The 25,003-nt window shown below is 44.4% G+C and overlaps 2 protein-coding genes and 1 long non-coding RNA gene across 3 annotated transcripts in view; 2 read left to right on the top strand and 1 right to left on the bottom strand.

The window, feature by feature from the left end:
* Positions 1-25,003, bottom strand: part of Cog6 (conserved oligomeric Golgi complex subunit 6) — a 137,136-nt gene that overhangs the window by 88,460 nt on the left and 23,673 nt on the right. The gene's annotated exons all lie outside the window — the stretch shown is intronic.
* LOC142776573 (uncharacterized) lies at positions 609-4,663 on the top strand. Its single transcript, XM_075880472.1, has 2 exons — positions 609-1,682; positions 2,861-4,663. The coding sequence occupies exons 1-2, from the start codon at positions 1,658-1,660 to the stop codon at positions 3,211-3,213; spliced, it is 378 nt and encodes a 125-aa protein (XP_075736587.1). The 5' UTR covers positions 609-1,657; the 3' UTR covers positions 3,214-4,663.
* On the top strand, positions 17,815-21,248 carry LOC142776574 (uncharacterized). Its single transcript, XR_012887644.1, has 3 exons — positions 17,815-17,900; positions 20,226-20,339; positions 20,642-21,248. It is a non-coding gene; the product is annotated as an uncharacterized LOC142776574 (long non-coding RNA).

The raw sequence follows: 25,003 nt of genomic DNA, 5'->3' as shown, positions 1-25,003 counted from the left end.
TCGACTCACTTTTAGCTGGCCGAGTAGTCCCACAATATAGTTATACACGACAATCAAAATTAATATCAATTGTATTTTTATAATTAGGCACTGGAATGTAAGCGAAGGTCGCATATCCAAGCAACATTTGCAGCCAGGTGGACAGAAAGCGAGATGGTAATTGTAGCTGTCAGGTGCACCTAACCCATTATAGTGAACTTTTTGCTGGCTGCAGTGAGCAGGCATGTTTGTATTAAAAAAGTGTAGGTAGTCGTGTTTCTATACAGTTCCATTTCCAAAGCCCGAAACATATGCAGTGTTTTTCCAGAGTTTTTCCGACGTTTCATATGCCGGCGTTGCTAGGCGTCGCCACTGCCAATGACGGTGGCCGAAACGTCCACTTCTGGACAATTCAGATATCTGCAGCGTCGGCATCAATGCCGGAAGCGAGTCGATGTATGAAGAACCAATCAGCGCACGACTGCCACTGAGTTATGCTACGTAACAGCATCGTTGCTGCTGCCAAAATGGCTTCCGCCCGCCTCGGATCTATTCAGCAGCTGCCATGCTCTGTGTGCCCCGAAAAGTTTCAACTGACGCTTGTATATTTGACTAAAGTCCTTCAATTTTACTGGTCACGAAACTGCTCCGTAACTCAATGGGAGAGCTTCATATGATGCGTTGGGTTGCCGCGCGGTGGCGCCACCATCTCACTGAGGGGATTCGTCGGGCTGGTCGGGCGGCGTTGCGCTGGCTCGAACGACGCTGCGAGTTGTTTGCTTTGTGTGGGAAACGTGCATATCGTGCTGTTGTGATGCGGCGTTAGTGCAGCGACGATGCCGAACACGTGTTGTGTCCCGGGATGTCTTTCGGGTACAAGGGCAGAACAGAAAAAGTTTTCTTGTTCTGTTTACCCAGCGACGGCGTGCTGCGGGAGAAATGGAAGCGCTTAATTCCAAGGCAAATAACGGGTGACTTTTGCTTCGACTCTAAGTATCTGAGAGTGTGCGAGAAGCATTTCGATGACAGTGACATCGTCCGCGCAGATGAATTTGTGGTGAATGGCGAAAAAGTGTCACTTCCGCGCGACAAGCCCCTTCTGAAGCCTTGTGCCATTCCAAAGAAGTTTGACGGCTTGCCAGCGTATTTGACGAAGCCGAAGTAGCGGTCACGGACCCTGACAAGAAGGTCCCCAGCGAAGCGACGTCGTGAGTCGTCCTCATGTGCCCGTAAAACAGAAGTTCACGCCAAACCAGGCACATCGGGTGCCGCGTCGTGTGATGAAGGTGAGTTTACGTCCAATGTTGTTTTAACTTTCTTGCCCGTGCAGTGATTATATCGGTGAAATTTCGAAGGAGTGTGTGAGCTGAAAATGCGTTATTTGAAACGATCTTTGAAATTGTTTTGCAGATCTTGCACTTCCCACAGATCTTGTCGGCGAGGGGCCAACGCGCACTTCGGACTCGGCGTGCCAGACAGATGAATTTACCAGCCCTCTCGCCGAGGTTAAACTGCTGAAGTGCCAACTTAGGGCAACGAAACAACAGCTGACCTTGTGTCAGACGAAATTCGCCAAGATGAGAGTGCAAGCGAGCAAGCACAAAAAACTTGGAAGAAAGCCTTCAAAAAATGTCAACCCGCACGAAGTTGATTTTTGATCAGTGCGTGATGAAGGCGAATGCCAAGTCTGCGAAAGCTGCCAGGTAAGTTTAGAAAACAGGCCAGCGCGTGTAGGATGTTTGGGAGCAGTGTTGGTGTATTTCGGTGTCAAATTTGGTTCTTTAGATTACCCCACCATGCTTCTTCGCTGAAAATACACTTTAATGTTAACATTCCTCGGGCATGTTGAGAATATTGATTCAACAGGCCATATGCGTGTCACCACATCGATTTTGTTTCAGCACCCCCTATTTTTTATTACTCCAGCAGTTTCAAATAAAAGTTACGTTTGCTTTCCACAGCATTCCTTTTATCCTTAACGTGCCAACAGTCTCACTTTGCAGTGTCTGTTGCTTATTGAGGATGAATACAATTACAGACGGATGAAGCTTTATACATTTTTGTATTGCCCATACTACAAGGTTGGAAAATGCGCTGCATATGTTTGCAACGTGTCAAATGCTATGGTTGCATAACATACGATATGCCAGAGAAATGCCAGATCGCATGTATTTCCCCTGAACATGGTTCCTCTGTGCCTACTGTTCATTGGGCTTTCAGCACATGCAGCTCGAAAGCAGCATACAGCATGTCATGGAATGGGGTATTCTTGAAGCACCTACGCATGAACCTGGTATAATGTGCTTGTATCCTTTTAGCAGTTTCGCTACTGTAAATGCATGTGAAATTCATTATAAAACAACTTTACTATTTAATGCATGTGTTTCAGTATGATGAGCCCCCTCTCCTATTTTTGGTGTCTGGTGCACACACATTATGCATGCATATAAAGCATCTTGTCTGTGTCATGTACATGCATGTAATTCCAAATGCACTGCACGAATGTTTTTTATCCTGAAGGCCCACTATGTAGCATGTTTCGAAATGTGAGAACAGTTTCCTACTTTTCTCTTTAGGTACAGGAAAGAATGGCTCTATGACTGTCTCCTTCTGAAGGTTAAGTCAACGTCTGTGTACACGTTCCTTCATGACAACGAATTTCTACCTCTCCCTAACCCCCGCACTCTGTACACTTACATGAAGAACATGAAAGCTGACTTTGGGTTTGATGCAAACTTGTTTGCTGCTCTGAACGAAAAGCTTGCAGCGGTCCCAGAAAGAGAACGACGAGGTTTGGAGAAATATCTATATTTAAAATCAAAAGCAGTGCCTGTGACTTTTGACATTGTTCCTAAGCCATTTGGCCATTTCTATTTTGCAGGAGTACTCATGTTTGATGAGATGAGTGTTCGCAAAAGCCTGCATGTCAGAGAATCTGATATGGCCCTGCTTGGAAAAGTCAACCTTGCTGAACACACCAGGCCAGGGGATAACGAGAAAGACGCTGATCATGTGTTGATGTTCCTGTTTTGGCCCTTTCTTGGGGGCTGGTCGCAAACTGTGGGAACATTCTGCACTTCCAGCGCTGCTCCTGGTTCTGTTGTGGCTAAATTGCTGCTGCAGTGCATTGTGCACTTGGAAAATTCTGGCGCTGTTGTCCAGGCTGTGACATGCGACAATTCTACAAGCAACCGGTCAGCTTTGAGGTCGTTGGGTAACAACTTTTTCCTGTAACAATCCTAGAGTACTGCTGTAATATATGGTTATACAGCTGAAATTTCTTCTTTCCAGGCATACATGGGGACAGAAAAAACCCACAAACATCATTTCAACACCCCTGTGACCCGTCAGGAGAGATTTACACTGTCATCGACCCACTGCACATTTTCAAGTGCATAAGAAACAACCTTCAGAAGGTTGGAAAGTTTCTGGTAAGAAAAACGAGGCGTGGTTATGCTATACTTTGCTGTACAAATTGTTTACAACAATAATTGAAATTTTGTTTCAAGCTGCCAGAAGGTGACGTTTACCACGATCATTTCAAGTCCCTTTTGGGGTATGAGGAAGACCAGGCTTGACTCCGAGCTGTGCCTAAACTGACAAAAGCACACATAATGCCCAATGCCTTCCAGAAAATCAGTGTGAGACTTGCAGTTCAGGCAAGTAATATTATGACTTTTTCTTGTGCAGCAGGTAGCATGTTTGGGAAACTACTCCTTCAGCCACACCTTACTGATTTTTTATCTTCAGTTGTTCAGTGAATCTACAGCTGCTTCACTGGAGTTTTACAGCAGGCAAGATGTGTGCAAGGAGCTGCATGATTCAAAGGCGACCGCGGCATTCACCAGACGAATGAACGGCCTGTTTGACTGCTTGAATTCTCGGAGGCCGGAGCACGTGCAGTATAATGAAGCGGAGCACATTGCAGTGAGAAATACCACTCGAGACTTTATATGTTATTATGGGTATCCTGCTTTTATTTATTGTTACAGATCTAACATGAATATTTTTCAGACATTAAAAGAGAACGTGACATGGCTGAACAACTGTTGTGATTACATTGAGAGTTTGCCGAAGCAAAGGCAAGCCTGCTTCCTCACCAAGCGCACGTCTGAAGCGCTGCGAGTAACCCTACTCAGTACTATCACACTTGTGGAGAACCTTCTGGCCTCAGGTTTTCGATATGTGCTGGTTGAAAATTTCGGACAGGATCCTCTTGAGGTAAACATGTAAGCTTTTTTATTTCTGCATTGACTAATCTGTTGTCTCACTTTCAGAGGTTTTTTGGCATTGCGAGACACGTTGCTGGTGACGGAGGGCAACCAACGATTCAACAGTTCCTGTTCATATACCGAATGCTTTCGGTCAACAACCTTGTCCGCCTACCCAAGGGGGCATCAGTTGATGGTGACGGGCCGCAGTTGCTGTTCAAGCTGCAGGACCTCTTCAACAAGGAAGCTGCTCCTGTCAATCATGTACGATGCCATATTGAAAACAAAAGAGCTATTGATAGTTTCTCCATCTGGAATATATTTTCCGGCAAAGAGCTGCTAAACAGACGTTCACTCAGAATATGCACAGAGTTCATCATTTACCTGTGCATGATATTTTTCCACGAACATGCATGTAAACAAAGAAAATTCTCGTTTCAGGTTGACTCCCTGGCCATTCTCCTGGATGACGTTCTTTTAGAGCCGACTGAGAGTGAGGAAGAGGCCCTCGCGGACTTGTCTCTAAAGGAGTGCATTTTAGACTACCTTACCGGCTATGTTGTCCAAAAATTTTCTGAGATGTGCTGCACCGACTGCGTGGAGTCTTTAAAAGGCTTGCAACGATCACCAAGTGACCTCATTCTTGTGAAGTCGAGAGGTTACCTTCAGGTCCCCTCCACCAAACTGCTAAACCTCCTCCAAATTGCTGAAGAGCATGTAGAAGAATTTTTGGTGAAGAAAACTGCGTGTGCTGGTGTGTACATGGGCATTGTTGAGCAGGTTTTGCTGGACAATCGTACAGCTTCAGCTGCTGTCGGCTGCCCCACCCACTTTGTTGGGACGACTGCTGAAGTTCTACACCTTTTTCTTCGGTGCCGCCTGCATTTTTTCACACGCGAAAAAAATAAGCAGTCACGTGTGACAAAGCGAGCAACATGCCCAGCTGGTGGAGGGAGAAAGCCAAACTGAAGGAGTAGTGTAAAAGCAAAGCAGCCCTTTGCGAGCCTCCAGGACCTATAATTGTACAGCTCACTTATAGGCGGATTTTTGTTTGATCAGTAAAATAGTAGCTGTGTTTCCTTACTTGTTTGCAAACTTTATAACCTTGTGGCCAGGCTCGCATGCGAAAAAACCTTTCTGGTGTCTTTGTGCTTTCACTTTTAATATTTCCACGAACTATCGCTCAGGATTCGTTTTTTTGTTTTGTAACTATGCGTGGCCGCTTCCGGTTTTTTATCTGGTGTTTCAACTGAAGCGCCCGTTTGCTCTTTTTTTTGTACATCGCGTCGGGCAATATTGTTGATATGGAAAGGTTGTCACCTTGTCACTAACTTGATTTCTTGTTTGCTCGAAAGTATTCTCGACCCTATTTTCATGGATCGAAAGTTAATGACGTCCCGAGAGCAATTCATGCATAGCAAATGCCGCGTGACTCAATTTATCGATGTCTTCTGTGCAGGCAACGCTGCGGACTGCTTCTTTGACGTTTGCGTTTCCATCTAGTCTTTTACAGAGCATGAGTTCGCTTTAATAAACTTCATTCAGTAGAACTTTACGTTTGTCTTTGTTGCGTGGCAATATTCTGTTTCGTCCGTGTGTTACACATCAAAGCACAAACAATAAATTTTTGTACGCTGCACCACGCTCTTTTGTCTCCCTTCATAATATTGAAATTTATTTTTGTAGCATGTGATAAAAGTTTGCGCTTCCTTTTTTGCAAGGATTGAAAAGCGGGTTCGCGGAAAGACACACAGTGCAACATACATCATTTCGTGTTTTGATCCTTTCCCTTTATGAAGCGCTTTTAAATGTTCCCGTACCACCTCATCGAAAAGAGAATATTACTGAGGTATCTGGGTGCTCAGCGCATTCCATAGCACTCAACCGATCTATTAAAAGCCTACTCTGAAGGACGCATACCTGCTTCTTTTCAGTTTGTTTTTTCGTTGCATTATTGATAGGCCCGCAGCAGTCCGCAGCTACGGAGCTACTGTATGTATTGTGGTTACAAAGTTTTCTTGAAGGAAACAAACAAAAGATATTTTAAAATCGGTAAACACGGCGCAGCGCTTGCGCCCAAAGACGCGAAAGCAGTTGCCGACCGTGCCCGAGGTCTATGGCGATTTATTCGAAAAAATAAAACCCCATTGGAGGCAGGTGGTATACACAATAATCGGGCGATTCATCGCTAACAACTACAAAAAGAAAAAAAGAAACCCAGCGCGCAGAGACCAGAAGCAGCGAGCGTTTTCATGCCAAAAGCTGGCAAATATGCCGCACGCGCGACGGCTGGATCCCCTCAGTGCGACGGTGGCGCCAGTAGTGGCGCCCGCGGACCCTATATGAAACTAGCGCCGAAGTTTTGTGACCAGTAAAGCATTGAAGGACTCTGATTTGACCTAGCTTGTTCCTCGGAAGCTTCGACAGGGAGCGCTCGAGATTTATTCTAACCGTTTTCAAGAACCATCATCATCATCAGCCTGACTACGTCCACTGCAGGACAAAGGCCTCTCCCATGTTCCACCAGTTAACCCGGTCCTGTGCTTGCTGCTGACAATTTATACCCGCAAACTTCTTAATCTCATCTGCCCACCTAACCTTCTGTCTCCCCCTAACCCGCTTCCCTTCTCTGGGAATCCAGTCAGTTACCCTTAATGACCAGCGGTTATCCTGTCTACGCGCTACATGCCCTGCCCACGTCCATTTCTTCTTCTTGCAGGACAAAGGCCTCTCCCATGTTCCACCAGTTAACCCGGTCCTGTGCTTGCTGCTGACAATTTATACCCGCAAACTTCTTAATCTCATCTGCCCACCTAACCTTCTGTCTCCCCCTAACCCGCTTCCCTTCTCTGGGAATCCAGTCAGTTACCCTTAATGACCAGCGGTTATCCTGTCTACGCGCTACATGCCCTGCCCACGTCCATTTCTTCTTCTTGATTTCAGCTATGATATCCTTAACCCCCGTTTATTCCCTAATCCACTCTGCTCTCTTCTTGTCTCTTAAGGTTACACCTACCATTTTTCTTTCCATTGCTCGCTGCGTCGTCCTCAATTTAAGCTGAACCCTCTTTGTAAGCCTCCAGGTTTCTGCTCCGTAGCTAAGTACCGGCAAGATACAGCTGTTATATACCTTCCTCTTGAGGGATAGTGGCGATCTACCTGTCATAATTTGAGAGTGCTTGCCGAATGTGCTCCACCCCACTCTTATTCTTCTAGTTACTTCAATCTCGTGATTCGGCTCTGCGCTTATTACCTGCCCTAAGTAGACATAGTCTTTTACAACTTCAAGTGCACTATTACCTATCTCCAAGCGCTGCTCCTTGCCGAAGTTGTTGTACATTACTTTCGTTTTCTGCAGATTAATTTTAAGACCCACCTTTCTGCTCTCCTTGTCTAACTCCGTAATCATGAGTTGCAATTCGTCCCCCGAGTTACTCAGCAATGCAATGTCATCAGCGAAGCGCAGGTTACTAAGGTATTCTCCATTGACTCTTATCCCTAACTGTTCCCATTCTAGGCTTCTGAAAACCTCCTGTAAGCACGCTGTAAATAGCATTGGGGAAATTGTGTCCCCCTGCCTTACACCCTTCTTGATTGGTATTCTGTTGCTTTCTTTATGAAGCACTATGGTAGCAGTTGATCCCCTGTAGATTTCTTCCAGAATATTTATATATACTTCATCTACGCCCTGATTCCGCAGTGTTTGGATGAGGGCTGATATTTCTACTGAATCAAACGCCTTCTCGTATTCTATGAAGGCTATGTATAGTGGTTGGTTATACTCTGAGCATTTCTCTATTACCTGATTGATAGTATGAATGTGGTCAATTGTTGAGTAGCCTGTTCGAAATCCTGCTTGTTCCTTTGGTTGATAGAATTCTAATGTTTTCTTTACTCTGTTAGCAATTACCTTTGTAAATAGCTTGTATACTACAGAGAGCAAGCTGATCGGCCTGTAATTCTTCAAGTCCTTGTTATCTCCTTTCTTATGTATTAAGATGATGTTAGCGTTCTTCCAAGACTCTGATACTCTTCCCGTCAGGAGACACCTCGTAAACAGGGTGGCTAGTTTTTCTAACACAATCTGTCCTCCATCTTTCAGCAGATCTGATGTTACCTGATCCTCACCAGCAGCTTTGCCCCTTTGCATGCTCTCCAAAGCTTTTCTGACTTCTTCTGTCATTACTGGTGGGGTGTAATCTGGGTTACTGCTAGTTCTTATAGCATTAAGGTCGTGGTTGTCTAGGCTACTGTACAGATCTTTGTAAAACTCCTCCGCTATTTTAACTATCCTATTCATATCAAGAACCATACTCAAGTGCATTGGTAGGATTAGCAGGCCTGAGTGTATTAGCTGAATACGTGGCCTCAAAGATGTACAGTAACTTCCAAGCTTGAGAGCCTTATATGTCGAGTTTCTGGTTCTTCTTATTCTCAACAGCTGGCACGAGAAGTAAAAAAAAAAACTTTTACATGTTGATTTTACTGTTATTTGTTTTCCTCACCTCAGAACTGCAAATGAGACATGAAACCGATTTTCAGGAATATTTTTTATTGCTGCATTGACGGACACTGCACACTGGTTTGCGAGGTCTCAGGTTCATTTCCTTCGGCACACTGTCCGACGCTGAACTGACGCTGACCTTGGCGCTCCTCATATGGTTTGCCGCCCTTTCTAAGTAGTCTAGTATGTCCGTGCTCCAAGATATCTCGCTGCAAAGTTTAACTGCAGTTTATACGATTACGCATTTACTCCAGTACAAATGGGGAATGGAAAAGCTGAAGTTTGGGCTTTCCAATTATCCTAAGACGGTGACACTTGGTGATGGGAAAAATGAATTATTCCTTTGTGAGCTTCAGTGTTTTTGTGCTCGCTTGAGCAACTTGTTCCTTGATTACTAAAAGCAACACAAAAAAAAAATGCTATAACGAGAAGGGCAGACAGGACCTTGAGCTGACTACCAGCAAAGCATTCATTTTTCTCCTAAACACTGTTTACAGAAAACAGAAGGTAAATGGTTGTGTTGACCGTATGTATGCATTTAACTTTATCTAGAACATGAGTTGCTTAACTGTGGAGGCAGCTAATCTTTTCGTTAGGTTAACACTATCAAAGATGAACTCACACAAGGGGCTCTATGCAAGGCATAAAAATTATTCATAAATTTCTGCAGTTCAGGTATCACATTCTATGTGAGCAATGTGCATATGATGAAAGTGGTGGCTGCAAGCACATGTAGAATGTAACTCTAGAAAGTTATGAAGCTTTTATCATGCATTGCATGGGGCTTGCTCTTGTCAGTTCACCACTGATAGCATTAACTTACAAGGAGATTAACTGGCCCAGTAGTTGAGCACCTCCCGTTCTAGATAGGGTAGGATGCATGCAGATGTTAAATAATTTTTACATCCATTCATCCCTCCTGTTCTGTTCTCTCCCCCAGAAGGCATGTTCAGAAAAATAAACACCTTGTTGATTGTCAGCGTTTGATCTTGTTAGTTGTCTCGCTGCTTTTCATGCTGTTTTCAGAATGAAACTATACGGACAAGCTAAATCCCACCTCCTTTTGTCATTGTTCAAACTGACCGAATATTGCTTCTAAATATTTAAAGTACATTTTCAGCTAAAATTTTTATATACAGTATAACCTTACTACAACAGACCTCCATAGTGAAGAGGATTTTGGCATGTTGTAAAAGGAGCATGTAAAATCCAAGTAATATTGCAATAGACTTTTAAGAGAAAAAGCGGGTCGAAAAACCTGAGTTTTTTTAATCAAAATTACCAATTTTTTTATTTGCACCTGCTTTGATAACATTAGTACCTCTACTGTTCTGAAAAAAAAAAAAAAAATCCTGTCAAGACTTGACTGGAAATGCTTTAAAATTGCATCTAAAGAGCGCAAGGTGCCTGTTAAAAAGCCCAAAGTATGCAGTCTTCGAGCACCTTGCCGTCGATAATGGGCCTCTGCTCGCCATTATCGATCACATGAGACAAAGAGTCGAGCCTCACTTCAAATAATGAGAGTTGCCCTAACTAATGCAGCGCAAGAAATAATAAAAAAAGCACACTGTCGCGCATTTTTCGAGCGCCGCAACTGGCTTGTCACGTTGTACGGATTGGCGACCGCCACTGGCCCCTGCGCACCTGTATTTGCTGTGAAGCCTACTTGCGGAATCCATGTCTTGTCTAGCTGCGCAGCTTAACAATCCTTTTCTCGTGTATTTATCGCCATTATGAATGAAAAAAGCCATTGCTCGCGCGTGAAAGTCGTTGTGGTGGCGCGCTCTGTAGGAATAGGCCACGAGCAGCTGGTCTGATTTGCGGCAGCTGTTGGCTTGCAAAAACCAATGCGTCAAAAGTTATTCATAGCCATCAGCCAGAAAGTTCGTGATACAGCAATGGATGACGTCAGCGCCATTCTTGCGAGGTCGAAGGAGCTCACAGTGAGGGAACTTAGCGGGGACGACATTGCCATTATGTACGACGGTATATGGCACAAACGTGGCCGCAAAATGGCATCGGCACTGTTGTATCCCACGACACTGGACTTAGTTTAGATTGCGCAGTCCTGTCGAACTTCTTCCTAGCTTGCAGTTGGCACGAGAATCTGCCAGATGAAGTGAAAGAGGATTGGCAAGCGTTTCATGGCCATGTTTGAGAGGAAAATGTCTGAGGAGCTGGCTTGAAAAAGCCGAGAGGGACAAACTCATGGTGCTGGCGTATTTTAGTGGCAGTGGCCACTACAAGAAGGGTTGTTCTTTTTGGTGTGAAAATTACATTACATTTAAAGACATCTTTCATAAATAAAAACTCAATTTTAACTTTAAAACTCGTTTTTCTCAAAACACAAATTTTGCCTTTTTTTTTATGTGCCACTCCTTTTTCGGGCAGTTATAGTGCTCGCATCTAAATATTATTTTGCCTAAATTTTGCCTAAAATACAATTATCTAGTTGAATCTTCGATATTTTATTACATGTTGAAAAATTGTATGTAAACCTTTACTAGGGTAGATGAAATATGGGCTTTTTACGTCTATTACTTTTCACGCCTAATACATATTTTGTATGTGCCTCCTAGTTAGTTATTTGTATTCTACACTTTATTTGAAACAATTTGAACTATCAGCGGTAAAAAATTACGGAAGTTTACGTATTAAAAAAGGGGGGCAAAAGGGTTAAGGTTATCACTTTGTCATGTCTCAGAGCTAAGAGTATGCAACTTGCAAGAAAACTAATTATATATTTGAAGTAAGCATTAAAAAGTTTCATAAACAGCTCAAGCTTCATTGCTCTAGGGTGAATATTAAAAAAAAGTGTCTTCGAGTAGCATCTCCCCTTAAACAGATCTGTTATAACCAGAGAGAATTGGAATCCCAGAGAGAAAACATAAAATGATTTATTCTCCATGGGCGCATAAAAATATCAGATGTTAGAGAAATCCCATTTTCATTTTCTGTAGCCCCTTTTTTATCCGATTCCATAATATTGTCTCTGAAAACTATGTAGCTCTGAAAACTATGTAGAAGTGCTCTAAAAAGTTCTTGGTGCCTGCCGAGGTGGAAAAAATTATTGCAAAAGCTGAAAAAAAAAACTTTTTCAGGAATTGCAGCTTCGCAGTGGCCCAACCTGGTGTCAGCCTTTTAAGCTCGTCACAAAAGTATTTCATAAAGAGTATTCAGTCTTGAAATTGCTCATTTCAGCTAGCTACTCTATTCCAATACAAGTGCACAAAAATATGTTTGGGATTTCAATTGGAAGCCTTGCTCCACCTAGCACGCCTTGCCATTGGTCCGATGCTCGCTCTGAGGCAACGTCACGTGCTCCTTGTGCGTCGCGATGTCATAGCCCCAAGCGGAAAATCAGTCATCAGATTAGGTATGATAATGCGCTGCACTCGTGGTAAATGTCAGAGACGTGTATCTCGGCCCGACCTTCGAAGACAAAGATCACCGCGAGACAACTCTTTGTACTTGTGATCTAGATACACGCATATTGAAATCGAAACATCGGGCCCTGCGGCCACTACGTCACAATTGAGCTTTCTGTTCGAAGCTGTGGCTCGGCCTAACTCTGCTCCGAACTTTGCGGGCAAGCTAGTGGACATCCGAAAGTGAAGAAACCGTACTGAGAATCGACTCTCATTAATTCAAACTGGAAGGAACCTCTGAATTTTGTTTGAAATATCAAGAAGCATGAATTATCAGAAGTTCTCAGATAGATGACTCTGGGTGAGGTAATAGCACACATTATGATTAGGAATTGATTTTATCACATTTAAAATTTTTTAAGTGTTTTTAAATCCCAACTGCAGGCAATGAAAAGAAAGCAGAGGTGTAAAATCCACAAGTTTATTGGCCATTGACTGCTGATCAGACCTTTTAGAGAAATCGTGAACTGCCAACTGCTTGTTCTACTACATGTGCCTTCAGCACAAAGCTCTCCATACTAGTTGAGAAGCATCACAGTTTACCATGTGTGTGCTTTGTTTGAAACATTTCTTTACTAGCATATGCCTTTTTTCTTGAAGGCCTGAGGCGCTCATTTTTTATTTTTAGACTGTTAGAATGATATAAGCATGCAATTTTTAAATAGTAGTGGGAAAGGAGCAGATACATGCTGGTATAGAACCGCAAAAAGTGTGAATTAACCGAATCATGGAGTTTGAATTATGAGACTTTTAAATACATTGAAAGAATAGAGGGCCAACCGAAAAAGTGAATTAACCAAAAGTATGAATTATCAGAGTTTGAATTATTGCGAGTCTACTGTATTTACATTGCCTACTGGCTCCTCAGAACTGCAGATGGGCATTTTACGCATCAACAGCACCCCTTCCCACGGCCAAGCTCTCCACACAGCGACCAGTCAGAGCAGCGGTGGCAGCCACGGCAGCAGCTAATGATATGTGTGGTTTAACGTCCCAAAACCACCATAACCCTTTCCGTACCAGCGACCAGTGTACTGGACATACCAAAAAAAGGCAGCGCAGAAATGCAAGCAGAGCCTCAATTGAAGCCGAAACCATTTTTGCAGCTGCTGTAGAGGTGACCAATATAGCAATGAATGTTTTTCCTCCCTCTGCCTCACTTTCTTATGTGGGCGCCTTAGAATATAGGCATCATCCACAAGGAAAAGCGTGCACATGGTGTGGTTAAGTATACAAAAGTATTTTAGGACCTCTCTTCGTACAATTCAAATAATTTAAATTGTGCGAGCCAAGTGATGTCCTGTAGAAACAACGATGCAAAAAGTTAGTTTTTGTACTCAGTAGTTTGCTCGCAATGCGAGAATGTTTTCATGTCCAGTACACTGTACACCAAGATGCAGTTGCATCACATCGTGCCAAACATGCAGGAAAAAAATAAAACTAGGAGCTAGCGTCAGGCGACAAACTTGAAGCCCAGGCATTGAAAATGAAGCGGGAGAATCTTGGGAATTCTAAGAACATGGAGAACGAAGAGGAAGCGGCATCAGAGGAAGCTGGCTTGTGGACGCTAAGCGCACTCCGTCCTAGGTTTTTACCTTAATGACGCTATGTGTGACTATTAACTACCCGATAATTTTCTTTTTCTCAGACAAAAACAAACAGTTTTTGTATTTTTTAAGATGATTAACCTTCTGATAGGACCGAAAGCAACACTCTTCCAAAGAAGATAGCAGAACATGCATACCCACTGGTGCAACAAAAGAATCCCAGTGTCTCGTATACTGACATGGTTTGACTGCGAATACCATTGTACTTAGGGTCTCCGAAAATTTTTTGCATGCTTTTTAAAAGCCTCTTTGCTATAAATGGAGATAAAAAATTTTTTCCCTACCCTACAAAAAGTATGGACTGAAAGGGATATTATGCAAGATGTCGTAGTCGAGGGCTACGGAAATTTCTACCACATGTGGTTCTTTAACGTGCACCCAAATCAGAGCACACGGGCCTATGGCATCTTCACCTCCATCGAAAGTGCACGGCAACAGCTAAAACACACGTCACCGTAGCTTGGCTCAACACATCATTAACAGCCCAGACATTGGCCGCTTGATGACCTCATATTTCAGTCCATCACATTCAAATGTTGTTGTATGACAATCATTAGTAAACGAAACTCAATCAATAAATCAAACAGGAAGGCCAGCATAAAGACTCCAATTGGTTTGTAGTATCCAAATGTCCGTTGTAAGCAGACCTGTTGTAATGAGGCTATACTGTAACATAGTTCAGGCATTAGAGATGCCAAAACAAATGTTTTCTTGAAATCAGTACTTCAGCTATCTTTCGTGATCTGTTCCCCGCATCACCACCGTAATGGCCAGTAGCGTAAACAACAAGATCGCCACACGTTTTTAAACATTTCAGTTGGCCCTTATCAGAGATAGAGAGAAAAAAGTGTAAACAATTAATCACCATGGATTATGCATGAGAGTAGTTCTGCATAATAAGATCGCCACACGTTTTTAAACATTTCAGTTGGCCCTTATCAGAGATAGAGAGAAAAAAGTGTAAACAATTAATCACCATGGATTATGCATGCATGAGAGTAGTTCTGCATAATAAAGTATGCGTTTATGATTTACCACAAGCTTGCTTGTTTTGAATCATGAGAGTTGAGTATAACATGAATATATTCACGCGCCTCATTTAACGCAGCTGCATCTTACACGAAAATAGTCTTGTTATCTTCGAAAATGCGTTACAAACATTGGTATGTGGGGTCCAACGTCTCAAAACCACCATATTGTAACGGGTGCAAGAGAAGAAACGTCGAAAACTAGTTTATTATGGGCGAACTTGTGCCCTGAAAATTATGTGCGAAAAGATGGAAGAGTCCGCTAGAGCGTTCCAAAACAAAAACTGTTCATCTGCCAGCGCACCTTCTTCTTCTTCGCAGCTCCAACCCACACTGACTCGTGCCCGTGAACAAGAGGCACGAGTCGTGCGGCCCCAAGCAGGAGTGCGCACAAGACTGTGGACGCTGATTCTTCATAATGTCGGATAGCGTAAACAGTCTCTGTGGCATTAGTCTTCCTTCGAAATACGGATCGTCCCGATGCGCGATGGAGGGAGGCAAACAGAGAAAGGGAGCGTTTTCATTCCCTCTCATATTAGGGCTTCATACAACGACAAGTACGACTTCTGCGCTGTTTTGCCGCTTTGAACAGATGTGTCCATCGGTGATGACTTCATAGTTTAGGTCACTAATTCGTCGGAGAACCTTATAGGGGCCTAAGTATCGACAAAGAAGCTTTTCCGATAGGCCGCGGCGTCGGAGGGGTGTCCATATCCACACTCGCTCGCCTGGGTTGTACTGAACTTTTCTGCGGCGCAAGTTGTAGTGGCTTGCGTCCTTGTTTTGCTGTTGATGTATTCGGTGTCGTGCCAACTGGCGTGCTTCTTTAGCCCTTTGCAGAAAGTCGTCAAGTTCAGATGGCTCGTAATTGTCGTTGTCTACTGGCAACATGGCATCAAGTGTCGTAGTGACAGTGCGACCGTAGACCAGCTGAAATGGTGTGACACGCATGGTCTTCTGCACGGCCGTATTGTAGGCGAAAGTTGCGTATGGCAAGATTTCGTCCCACAATTTATGCTCAATGTCAACGTACATCGACAGCATGTCAGCGATGGTGTGGTTCAGGCGTTCTGTCAACCAGTTGGTTGGGGGATGGTATGCAGTGGTCTTCCTATGGCTGGTGTTTGTCACTGTCATTAAGGACTGCATCAAATCAGCCGTGAACGTTGCTCCTCGATCAGTAATCACAACGAGTGGGGCTCCATGGCGAAGAACAATATTCTGAACGAAAAACTGCGCGACTTCCATTGCCGTTCCTCGCTCAAGGCAGCCGGTTTCAGCGTATCGTGTCAAATAGTCAGTCGCAACAATTATCCACCTTTTTCCTGATGCCGACATTGGAAACGGTCCGAGGAGGTCCATTCCAACCTGTTGAAATGGAGTCGCAGGTGGCTCTATAGGCTGGAGAAGGCCGGCCGTCTTGAGGGGTGGTGTTTTGCGCCTTTGACACTCGCGACATGTCTTGAGGTAATGCTTCACGGACGCTAGCAACTTAGGCCAGTAGTATTTCTGATGAATTTTGGCGACGACTCGCGCCCAAGTGACCCGCAGACGGTTCATCATGACAGGCTTCTAAGACTTCATGCCTCATGGCTGATGGTACAACGAGTAAGAACTTCTCCTTGTGTTTGAAATTCCTCTTGCAAAGTGCATTATCTCGGAGGCAGAATGAGGATAACCCTCCCTTAAATACGCGAGGAATTTGTTCGTTGTGCCCTTCGAGACACTTTATTAATGGGAGCAGTTCCATGTCAGCCCGTTGATGTTCGGCGATTTCTGAAGTTTTTATCAAACAAAGGAGTGGGAAGTCCTCTTCTTCTGAAAGAGTCGAGTGGACTGGTGAGCGTGATAAGCAGTCAGCATCATCATGCTTTCTGTCAGACCTATATACAACCGTAATGTCATACTCTTGGAGCCTGAGACTCCATCTCACAAGCCGTCCCGATGGGTCTTTTAAGCCCGCCAGCCAACAAAGTGAGTGGTGGTCGCTGACGGCACAGAACGGCCTGCCTAGAGGTATTGGCCTGAACTTGCTGATCGCCCATATGACTGCCAAGCACTCTTTTTTGGTTGCAGAGTAGTTTCTTTCCGCATTTGAGACGGTGCGGCTAGCATATGCTATGGCTCTCTTTTCTATTTTGCCATTGCACCAGGACCGCACCTAGGCCAAGATTGCTGGCATCTGTATGAACTTCCGTATCTGCGGTTTCGTCAAAGTGGGCCAGGATAGGTGGGGCTTGCAAACATTTCTTTAGTTCGTTGAATGAACTCTCTTGTTCGGTGCACCAAATAAAGGGCACGTCCTCTTTTGTGAGTCTTGTTAGAGGTTCGGCAATTTTCAGAAAATTTTTCACAAACCGCCTATAATAAGCACATAAACCCAAAAATTGGCGTACCTACTTCTTGTCTTTTGGCTTGGAAGACAGCCCCACGGCCACAGTCTTCTACGGGTCTGGGCCAACACCTTGAGCGCTGAATACATGACCGAGGAAACGAAGCTTCTTGAATCCAAACTGTCATTTTTCCGGTTTAATCGTCAAGCCAGCTGACTGGATAGCCTGAAGTACCGAATGTACCGTATATACTCGTGTAAGGGCCGCCCTCGTGTAAGGGCCGCACCCCAACTTTGAAAGCGGATATTTCGAAAAAAAAAAAACAAAAGTTCAAAATGTCCCGCCAGAAAAGTGTAGTTAGTTCATTTACAGCCAGATGGCGCTGCACGCTTTTCCGCTTTTATTCTACTTCCGCCGACGCGCCGACCACGCTGTTGACAGCGCGCCCATAGAGAAAGAAGAAGACAAGAGCGGACACTCCGCAAAACCTGGCATCAGAAAGTGCGTCACGACTACGTAACGAACTAGTGCTCCCACCAAAAGTCAGAGGGCGCAAGCACAAAAAAAACACAGTTATAATCAATGCAACAGAATTGTTTTCACAAATTAATAATTATACGCCCAAATTTGGTATGTTTTTTATACATAAAAACGATTTATTCAACACACCTTACGCGATTATTTTTCTTCAGCCGTACTGTCATAAACACCATCCACCCAGCGACAAGCCCATGCATGACTGACAGCGAGACGCTTTCGTCGCTTTCGTCAACGTCGGCTGCGTCGGCGTTTTCAAGCGTGAGATAACAGGTGAGGCACGTTTTCAAGCGAAGCCTGTTGAATGACATGTTGTTAGTCTTGTTGGGTCATTTTTCCAGAAAACGATTACGCCTGCGCGAATAAGACACCATGCAACAAACATAGAAAGATGCACACACACACGTTGCGCTTCGTGTGTGCGAGTTTGTTTCTTACGTGGCGTCTCATTCACGCAGTTGTAACCTTTTTCCGAAGCTTGTAAGGACTGGGAGGTTCGCTAAAAAGAAAGTTTGTGGCTCTATGCGGCGGCTAGTGCAACGTATGCAGTATAGCAAAGGCGGCACGGCGTCAAGCCGAGGCGACGCGTGCTGCGTCTGCCACGGACGCGAGCACCTGTGCGCTGAGCATAGCTGGGCAGCTAGGTCATAGGCTCGGTGGCTCAGTGCAAAATATTGAGAATCGTTCGCTGGGCCTCGCATGCTTCACGACGCGTTTCCTGAAGGCTCGGAACACGAATAATTCTTGGTGTGCCGGAGGCAAATCTGGACTAGCCAAGTGGCCATCATCTTCGTTTCTTCGCTAGCCTTGTGCCACTAGTGCTAGCTGCCCACAAATTTTTTTGTCGTTTCCAATATAATTTTACCGCACAAATTCAACCCCGTCCCAACGTGGGAGCGGCCCGCGATTCTACCCCTATAAAACGGGGGTGGAATCCTTCAGGACCCCAATAAAAGTTTTTCATTTATCCATCCATCCACAAATTTCAACTACGATTTTTCTTCCCAATGTACTGTGCTGATACGGCGTACGCACGAAGGTGTTCTAAAGTTTCCAGGCCACGATACCATTGCATTACAAGATATAGCGGCCTGGAAACTTCTGAAGATCTTTGTACGTGGTCTTGACGTATATCTCTGTAAGTCAGAGTTCTATGGGTCAGAGATGTATCACTGGTTTTGTATTGTGCATCGATTAGCTAATCATTCAAAGGGGTTTGCTGGTACACTTATGACGTGCACATATCTTTTTCGTAATTTGACAGCGAAGCATCCACTTACTAACATTTTCAGACTGCGCTGACGCCATGCCGTCCGGCGGTCCAAGCTACGGCAGCTACTGCTGTGTATCGTGGTGCTTCAACAATGGCAGAACCCACAAGAAGCCTGGGACGAGTTTCTTCCGCGTACCACGGGATGGCAGGTGTGTTAAAGCTTTTGTATGGTTTGCATGTCTGTAGGCTTACTGTTCGTACTTGCTAAGTGAGGGTAACAATAAAAAATCACTATTCAAGCACTTCCCCTTTCAGCTGATAGTTCATTGCCAATGCAGGATGAAAGCATGGATGCAGTATGCTGGACGCGATGATCTCTTGAGTAAGCCGGCCAGCCTGTTGTACGCAACGTACAGGTTTTGTAGCGACCATTTTACTGCTCAAAGTTTCATGGACCCTGGGCACACAAGGCTTACAAGAATGGCTGTTCCCAGTGTGCAACCAGCTGCACCATGTAAGTGATTGACTGAAACTCAAATATGTGCATAGCAGCCACTTGTATTGAATCAGTGGTGACAGTTAACCGTGAAGATCTTTGTAGCCGATGGAGAAACCTCACTACAGAAGTAACACTTGGAAAGTCTTAAATTCTGTGAATTGTGGGCTATTACCTTCCTAAAAGCAGCTTTACATTTCTGTCATTTTTTGATGCTCTGGACCTGCGCAACTTGTTTTGAAAGACTTTAAAGGGCTATTTTACGTTATCTTCAAGCCTGAGTGCACATGTACGTATACCTTTCATCAGTGAAAGCTGCCACTGTTGATAATTCCAAAAATCGCAAATTACTTGTTTCCTAGTTGGTGCCTTCTCTTTTCTTCCACGTTCGACCAATTTATGCATTTGAAAGAGCTGTTTAAGTTTCCCCATGCTACAAGCTTTGTAACTTGTACCAACTGCACAGATATGCAGGTTCTCTGAGCGTCGCTTCAAGTAGTGACTGCGACATGGCTGCAGAAGCTGCACTGCAAGGTGCGGATGAGCTTCAGTTTGTGTTATTTTAAGCCTCTTACTGACACATTGTCGTAATTTCATTTCTTCAGGACCTGCGGTAGAGGCTTCAAAAAGCGGCTCCCAGACATTGAGGTGCCCCGATGAACAGGGTGCGTTCAGTGTCGCGATTTCTTTTTTTTTTACCCAAATTGACTGTTGACCAAACCTCTGCAGGTGGCAGCTCCGTTGTAGCTGGTGAAAGAATTTCTGCTGATTTCGTCTTGCCGGAGAAAACCTTAACCAGTCGTTCAGCTGTCACAAAAGGTACTTGTGTGACCGGTAAGTTGTATGTTCACTTCAACACCAGAGTGGATTGATATAGAGACTTCCGCAGGCCGCTTGCAAGATTGTTCCGACAGCACTGTCCGAGGCACTGAACAAGCTTCACAAGACCCTCCAGAAGACGTCTCTGCCAACAGCTCCACGCCTGAGTGCCCTAGAGAAAATGGTGACTATGCTTTTATTGCAGCAGTTTTTAATGTGCTATTTTATGTTTAGGACATTCTGAGGAAACTATCCTCAAAAGGACACTACGTGTGCACTTACAAAATGTAAGGGTGGGCTCTCAGTGATTTTCATTTTTTTTTTTTGTGCATTGTCAACATTGTGAATGGTTTGTTTTTAGGTAGTGGAATCGAAAACTTTGTACCACAGAAAGTTGTGCACCTTGGGTCTGAAAGAGCGAGGAAAGTGCTCGTATGAGGTTAGTTGTTCTTCGCTTTTAACATCCATTTTTTTTGTTTATTGCAGTGCGTTCCTGTGTGCCAGCGACAATGCCTCTATCAATGAAGTACAAGCAAACCATTAAACATCTGCAAGCCATAGTAGCAGCACAGCGGAAAACTATCAAAAGACTGCAGAGACAGCCTCACCAAGCACCGTCATCGACTTCGAAGGCCCTTGAAGTTATCCGACCGCACGTCACCGAGGAGGTTTTTAAACTTCTTTCTGCACATGTTCGCTTGAGGCCCAAACGCAAGGGCAAGCGGTTTCCCGTGTGGTTCAAGAAATTCGCTCTTCACTTAAACTTCCGAGGTCCGCGAGCATACCGATTTCTGGCTCCATATTTTTCTTTGCCCTCCCGGCGTTCATTAAGAAGGTGGCTAGCTAATGTAAAGATGACTCCAGGCATAATTCCAGGAATCCTTTCTTCCATTGCAACAAATACTCAAGCTTGGAATGAACGGGACCGAGTGTGCGCTTTAGTTTTCGACGAAATAGCACTCAAAAAGAATTTCTACTATGATGCCGCAAGAGACGTTGTCCAGGGTTTTACAGATGATGGCACTCATCGCACTTCAACCATCGCTGATCGAGCACTGGTTTTTCTTCTTGTTGGCGTTTCAAGAAAGTGGGTTCAACCAGTTGCTTTTACTATAGGGCACACATCAACACCATCATCTGTTATGCATAACTTGCTGGTGTCACTCATTTTGGAGCTTAGGAGCATTATTATTGCAGTGAAAGCAGTCATTTGTGATCAGGGCAGTTCAAATGTAAGTCTCGCTAACCAACTAAGAGTGACTGTAGCAAAGCCTTTTTTTGAAGTTAATGGTGAGCGGGTATATTACATTTTTGATGTTCCGCATTTAATTAAAACAACGCGCAATAATGTCCAAGCACACAAGTTATACATTGGGGATGACATCGTCAACTGGTCGCACATTGTAAGCCTTTACCAATCCTCACATGAGTTGCGGTTGCGATTGGCTCCAAAGTTGACTGAACGGCACGTTCATCAGAAACCTTTTTCTAATATGAAGGTCAGCAGAGCAACTCAGGTCCTCAGTGCATCAGTTTCGATTGCTATCACGGCACAGGTGTATGCGAAGGTGCTGCCTGCCTTGGCCATCACTACAGCTCTAATTTGTGATCGTATGGACAGGATTTTCGATGCCTTGAACAGCTCGGGTAAAAAAAGAACTTCGCAAAAGCTGCGGCATGCAGTGATGGAAAATGATTCAGAGCTGATTAACTTCCTCCGAGGCCAGCTTCCCTGGATTGCATCATGGCAGTTTGTTGGCAGACGTCAACAACAAACCATCCTACGTTGGCAAATTACAATTCAGGCAATTTGTCAACTATGGGACGACCTCTCCAAAAATTACAGTTTTGAATACCTGTTAACACGCAGGCTTCAACAGGATCCTCTGGAGAACATATTTGGCCACATTAGGCAAAAACAGGGTTGCAACACCAACCCCAATGTAGCACAATTTATTTGTGGCCTGAAGCACATCTGCATAAGAAAACTCTTCAAGTTGTCAGAATACGGAAATGTCGAGGATGATGAATGTGACCTCCTCCAGGAGCAGCTCTTGCCATTCTCCCTCACCAGTGCGTCTCTTGTGGATAATGAGGAGTGTGCACAGCCACAGCCTGACGACTTTCCCGCTCTAGACGATCTCTCTGAACTTGCGACAAACATTCACTCCCATATTATCGATGACTCTGCTGCATATTATGTAGCTGGTTTTCTCATCAAACACTTCCTTCGGAATGCATGTGACGGTTGCAGTTGCCCACAGTTACTGAAAGACGACAGTGAGACGCTTAAGGGTACCCACCAGTATTTCACAATGCTCAAAGCATACCACGTCCCCAGCAAACTTTTTGGGAATCTCACTGTGCCATCAGAAGCAGCTTTTGCATACGTACAACAGCTTGAATCTCACTTTCTTGCCATAATTGAGGCCACTGCACATCACCTGAAAGTGTGCGATGTTTTGTATCACCATCTGTCAAGTGTTGGCGATTTTCATTTCTGCTCTGCTGGGTGTCGCGCGAAGTTTCTGAAAATGTTTTGCCGGGTTCGTTTATGTGTGCATGTGCGTTTTGTGAACCGAAACTTAGATAGGGTTAGGTTCCAGTCTTCAATCTCGGGCATACAGCTTGACAAGTTCAAAGGTTAGCAATTAGCGGCGGGTCTACACTAAAGTATTCGAGTTGAGCCGAATCCTGCAACAGCTTTGTTATGTTATTACTTCGTTACAGCAGACTTCATTATGGTCTTATATGCTTATATTCAGCTCAACTGGACTAGCCACTCCTTTGTTGCATACATTGTTTAGGTTACCCGCTATGAGGAGTAGGGACACTGTGTATTCGCTCGAAGTGATTTGCATAACCTTAAAAAGAATGTTGGGTATCCTTTCTGTATTTTTGTAGCAAATGCGGGCAAACTGTACACTTTACTGTGGCTCACTCTGTCACTGTGTATGCTTTATCTCTCCAGCTCAAGTAATATATCGATAACAAAACCGCTTGTTGAAATGTCTTCGAGCGGGTAAGGAACACAGTATGAAGTGGGCACGGTTCATGTTATCACGCTTTTCGTATTTTAGCTTCTCATCAACCTCCTCATCTCGCCCATCAAAATTTTCAAAAGAATACCCAAACTTGTAGCGTTTGATGGGGCTGCGGACGCTGCCATTTTATTTTTATATAGCTTTTGAGTGATAACGTACGATGTAGAGCCTTTGTGAAAAATAATGAGCCAAAGTGGTTTCCTTCTGCTATTTATTAGCCCTGTAATACCGCTCTCGTAGCACCAATGAAGGTCCACAATTCTGGATAAGTGATGACTACAATCTACACCCAGACGCAAATCACTTGGGATCTTAAGTTTTTGATGAAGGCTACGCATAACAAAAGCCACAAGACCTGCCAGTGTTGTAGCATAAAGTTTGTCTTTCACGTAGCGAGCAAGCTGCAAAGCCCTACCTTTCTGAGGACAAGCAGGCATCAAGTCTGCTTTTTTTCATTTTGGACTAGCTGTTCTTAAGCACAGCCAGCACACTACACCTTTGCCTTTCTGCTATATTGTGTCGTGTGGTTTCTGTGCGCTCTTTTTTTCTATGCATTATTTCGGTTAAGCCCAGGCGTGATTCGCGACTTCATTGCTGTGTATATGTCACTTCTTCATCAGCATTGTGCGCTGTGTTTTTGCCATAGATCTTTACCCACTGGCCCGGTGTGTCATACTTCACCAGCTTCTTGGCTTCTGCCAACTCTAGCGATGTGTGCGTTGTCTGTGTTCTCTATGTATTTGTTACAATATTTGTTACAATTTATTTGTAAGGCGAGATGCATTTGTTGTCTACCTTTGTCATATTGTGCTTTTTATATTCTCATACTCTACCTTGCCTTTGAATAAAACATTGCGGAAGCTCTGTTTCTTTGACTGATATATGACATTGATCACTTGTTCCAAAAGAAAAACACAAGCGCGATGAATAAAACAGTAGTGAATTATCATTACCTGCATCTGTTTTTATTATAACTTAATCGAAATAAAAATTACGTCACGACCGATTCGCACGAACCACAGAACAAAACAAAACAGGGAATCGCTAAATCAAAACGACCTACAAAAACTATCCATTTGGGCGATGAATAGTGGTCTGAAATTATGAACTTTTGTCATAGTAAAACGTCGGTTATGCAAAGTAATTCAAAATTTGCGCCAGTGAAACCGAAACCAGAAGCGCACGCCACTTGCTCTCACCAACCACTAGGTGTGCTAGGGTCGATTGGGCCGCTGGGGTCTACGGGAGTGTCCACTCTTAACCTTTATTTCTCTATGGCGCGCCGCCATATTTGCCTTGTGCGGCCTCTTTGTTGGCATCGTTCCTAGCATCGTGTCGATACGTTGGCAGCGCGACTTCAGATCGGTGTCGTCGGTGTCACTTTGTTGGTTGTAGTGAACCCTGCAGAAGCCAGCGCACGTGACGGACGATGGGCCGGCATCTGAGATCATTCACTGCAGCATTTAAGCTGCAAGTGATTGACTATGCCGAGGAGCACGGGAAGCGGGAAGCTGGACGAAAGTACGACGTCGATGAGAAGCGCGTGCGTTACTGGATGAATCAGAAAGATGCCCTCGCCGCTACTAACAGGAGCCGAAAGGCGTTTCGCGGGAAAAAGTGCAAGTACCCGCAACTCGAAAGCGAGCTCGTCAACTACGTCGTCGACACACGAAGGGACGGCTACGCCGTATCGACTGACATGATACGCGTCAAAGCCCTCAGCATCGCTCGCCACATGGAAATACCCCCGGCACAATTCAAGGCAAGTCGGGGCTGGGCTACGCGGTTTATGAACCGTAACCAG

The sequence above is a fragment of the Rhipicephalus microplus genome, chromosome X, assembly GCF_043290135.1.
Source record: "Rhipicephalus microplus isolate Deutch F79 chromosome X, USDA_Rmic, whole genome shotgun sequence".
In the NCBI taxonomy this organism is placed as follows: Eukaryota; Metazoa; Arthropoda; class Arachnida; order Ixodida; family Ixodidae; genus Rhipicephalus; species Rhipicephalus microplus.
Note: the sequence above shows the minus strand (reverse complement) of the source record. Positions and strands in the feature narration are given on the sequence as shown.

Coding starts and splice junctions, on each gene's coding strand:
- LOC142776573 (XM_075880472.1), top strand. CDS start 1,658: ATGCCAAGTCTGCGAAAGCTGCCAG. Junction 1,683..2,860: donor AAGTCTGCGAAAGCTGCCAG/GTAAGTTTAGAA, acceptor TCTATTTTGCAG/GAGTACTCATGTTTGATGAG.